The 2,409-nt window shown below is 36.1% G+C and overlaps 1 protein-coding gene across 1 annotated transcript; it reads left to right on the top strand.

Annotated features, from left to right (window-relative positions):
* The first annotated feature begins 456 nt into the window (after positions 1–456).
* On the top strand, positions 457–1,811 carry LOC100262574 (blue copper protein-like). The gene is made up of 2 exons (XM_002271633.5): positions 457–801; positions 1,289–1,811. The coding sequence occupies exons 1-2, from the start codon at positions 639–641 to the stop codon at positions 1,639–1,641; spliced, it is 516 nt and encodes a 171-aa protein (XP_002271669.2). The 5' UTR covers positions 457–638; the 3' UTR covers positions 1,642–1,811.
* The last annotated feature ends 598 nt before the right edge of the window (positions 1,812–2,409 follow it).

The following is a 2,409-nucleotide window of genomic DNA, read 5'->3' on the forward strand; positions in this document are numbered from 1 at the left end:
TAAATATAATTTAACTTAAAATTAATTTAAACATATTAAATAATAAATATAAAATTTTATCAAACACATGCAAGTACTTATAATTATTATATTTTTATATCCACGTTTCACATATAATATATTTTAAAAACGCAAATAAATCATATTGGAAAGCTTAAAGCTCGCAGTTCATCACGATATGAATTTTTTTTGTAATTATATGAAAGTTTATGATTTAAACAACACACGTTTGAATTGCTTTAGATTGACACTTCAAATGGTTTGAAAATCTTGAATCTAAATTCAAACAACGTGATTGGAATTAAGTTTGTGTATTTTTTGTGTATTTGTTATACTTCAGTAATATACGTATCATGTAGAAACTACAAGGGGAAAGTGGAAGGCGTGAGGGTGAAGTTGGAAATTAATTTCGTTTTCAATTTTATTTTATTTTTGGTTGGAAGCGGAAAGTAGGGGCAGATGGAGGCAAAGAAAGAACTGTTGTGGTGGGTCATACCAACCATTCTTGTTGAGGGAAATTGCCACGAAAGGCCATTAATACTCGCTTGCTGCTCACCTTGTTTTTCATTCCCGCTCTCAATTTCTTCGTACCAGTGAGGCAGTGACAGAGGAGAGCTTGTTTGCTTTGTGGGAAAGACATGGCTGGAGTGAAGATGATCGTGGCTCTGTTGCTCGTGGTCTATGTGAGTTGGGTGGGAGCCCAGACGCATCACGTCGTCGGCGGCGACCGTGGCTGGGCCAAGTCCTCCGAGGTCAGAGACTGGCTGTCCGACAAAGTGTTCAGAGTCGGAGACAAAATCTGTAAGCCCTGTGATCATTCTCTATGCGCATTCAATAAATAATGACTTTAGCTGGAAAACTTCTGTTTGGTTGGCGAGAAAGGGGAAAAGGAAAGAGCTTTGGGAAGTACGGAGAAAGGAAAGAGCTATTTCAGCCCTTTTTTTCCCCTTCCTTTTCCCTTGTTTCCAGGCTTCTTTCAGCGTTTCTATTTTATCTCGTTTAAAACGTAATTTTCCTTTTATTTTCTCTGCATTTTCTCGTGTACCAAACAGAATAAAACATAACCAGCTGTTCCCCACTCCCATTTGCATATTGGGCTGCATTATATCATACACGAATCTCTAAAAAGTATTTATCTAATGATAAAAAGAATATCTTTTAAAACCCTAGAAGCTCCGTTTGGTTAGCGAGAAAACGAAGGAAAACGAGCATCGACTTCACCAAAAAAAAATCCAGTGCTTTGCATGACCTTTTGGGATTTTTTTTTTTCTCCTACTTTTGTGGGCAGGGTTCATATACTCCGCAGCACAGGAGGGCGTTGCTGAGCTCAGGAGCAAGGAGGAATTCGAGTCGTGCGATGTGAGCAACCCCATCAAGATGTACACGGACGGTCTAGATAGCGTACCCTTGGACGGAGAAGGGATCCGCTACTTCACGAGCAGCAAGACAGAGAGCTGCAAAGATGGCCTGAAGCTACACGTTGATGTCCAGCCCACTAGTGAGATCGGGAGCGTTGCCACGTCAGAGACCTTTGCAGAGACGCTGGCTGAGGGGCCCTCAGCACCTTCTGCTGCGGCCCACATCAGTGCGCTTTCTCCACTATTTTTGATGGGTCTGCTGATCTGTTACTTCGGCCCATGAAAAGCGGCGGGCTGTGTACAATCCTCCAGGGTTGTGGGCTTGGTCGTATGATTTCGTGATTTGATGTATCAGTATTTTGCATAATCGGCTTTTTATGTGTGTTGTTTGGCTTGTAAAAACACCCATTTTAATTTTATTAATTCTAATGCAATTTTAATATTATTAAGAAATATCTCTCTCTCTTTTTTTTTTTTCTCCCAAACCAGGGTGAAACTTAGGTAGATTCAATTGATGAACCTGATGTTTGGATGAGATTCGACATTCATTTTCAATAATTGGGTTGGGCTTTGATTAGGTTTGGACAATCTGATTTTAACCCCAACTAGATTTAATGTTTTTATAATATCTATAATGTATATTATTTTATATAATAATATTTTTTTTTATAGAAAAAATATCAAATTATAATATGTCATATGTTTTTTCATTTTCTCAAAGATATGTAAATTTATTTTTATTTTTTTGTTATCTTGAATTTTTATCCTATTTATTATTTATTTTTTCATATAAATATGTACAAAAAAAACTTTTTTTAAAAAATATTATAATTGAATTTTGAATTATGGAATCTGATCAATCTAAGTTTAACTCTATCAACTTAAATTTAACTTGAACTTAACTTGAGTCTAACTCGAACTTAACTAGAATCTAGAAAAAAAAAAATTTAGGCTTAAATTGAGTACCTTATGTTAACTATCAACTCGCCCAAGTTGTTTAAGTTAGACTTAGATCGAGTTAGGTTTAAATTAATTGTTTTCTAATTTGAGT

Source organism: Vitis vinifera, chromosome 10, assembly GCF_030704535.1.
Source record: "Vitis vinifera cultivar Pinot Noir 40024 chromosome 10, ASM3070453v1".
In the NCBI taxonomy this organism is placed as follows: domain Eukaryota; kingdom Viridiplantae; phylum Streptophyta; class Magnoliopsida; order Vitales; family Vitaceae; genus Vitis; species Vitis vinifera.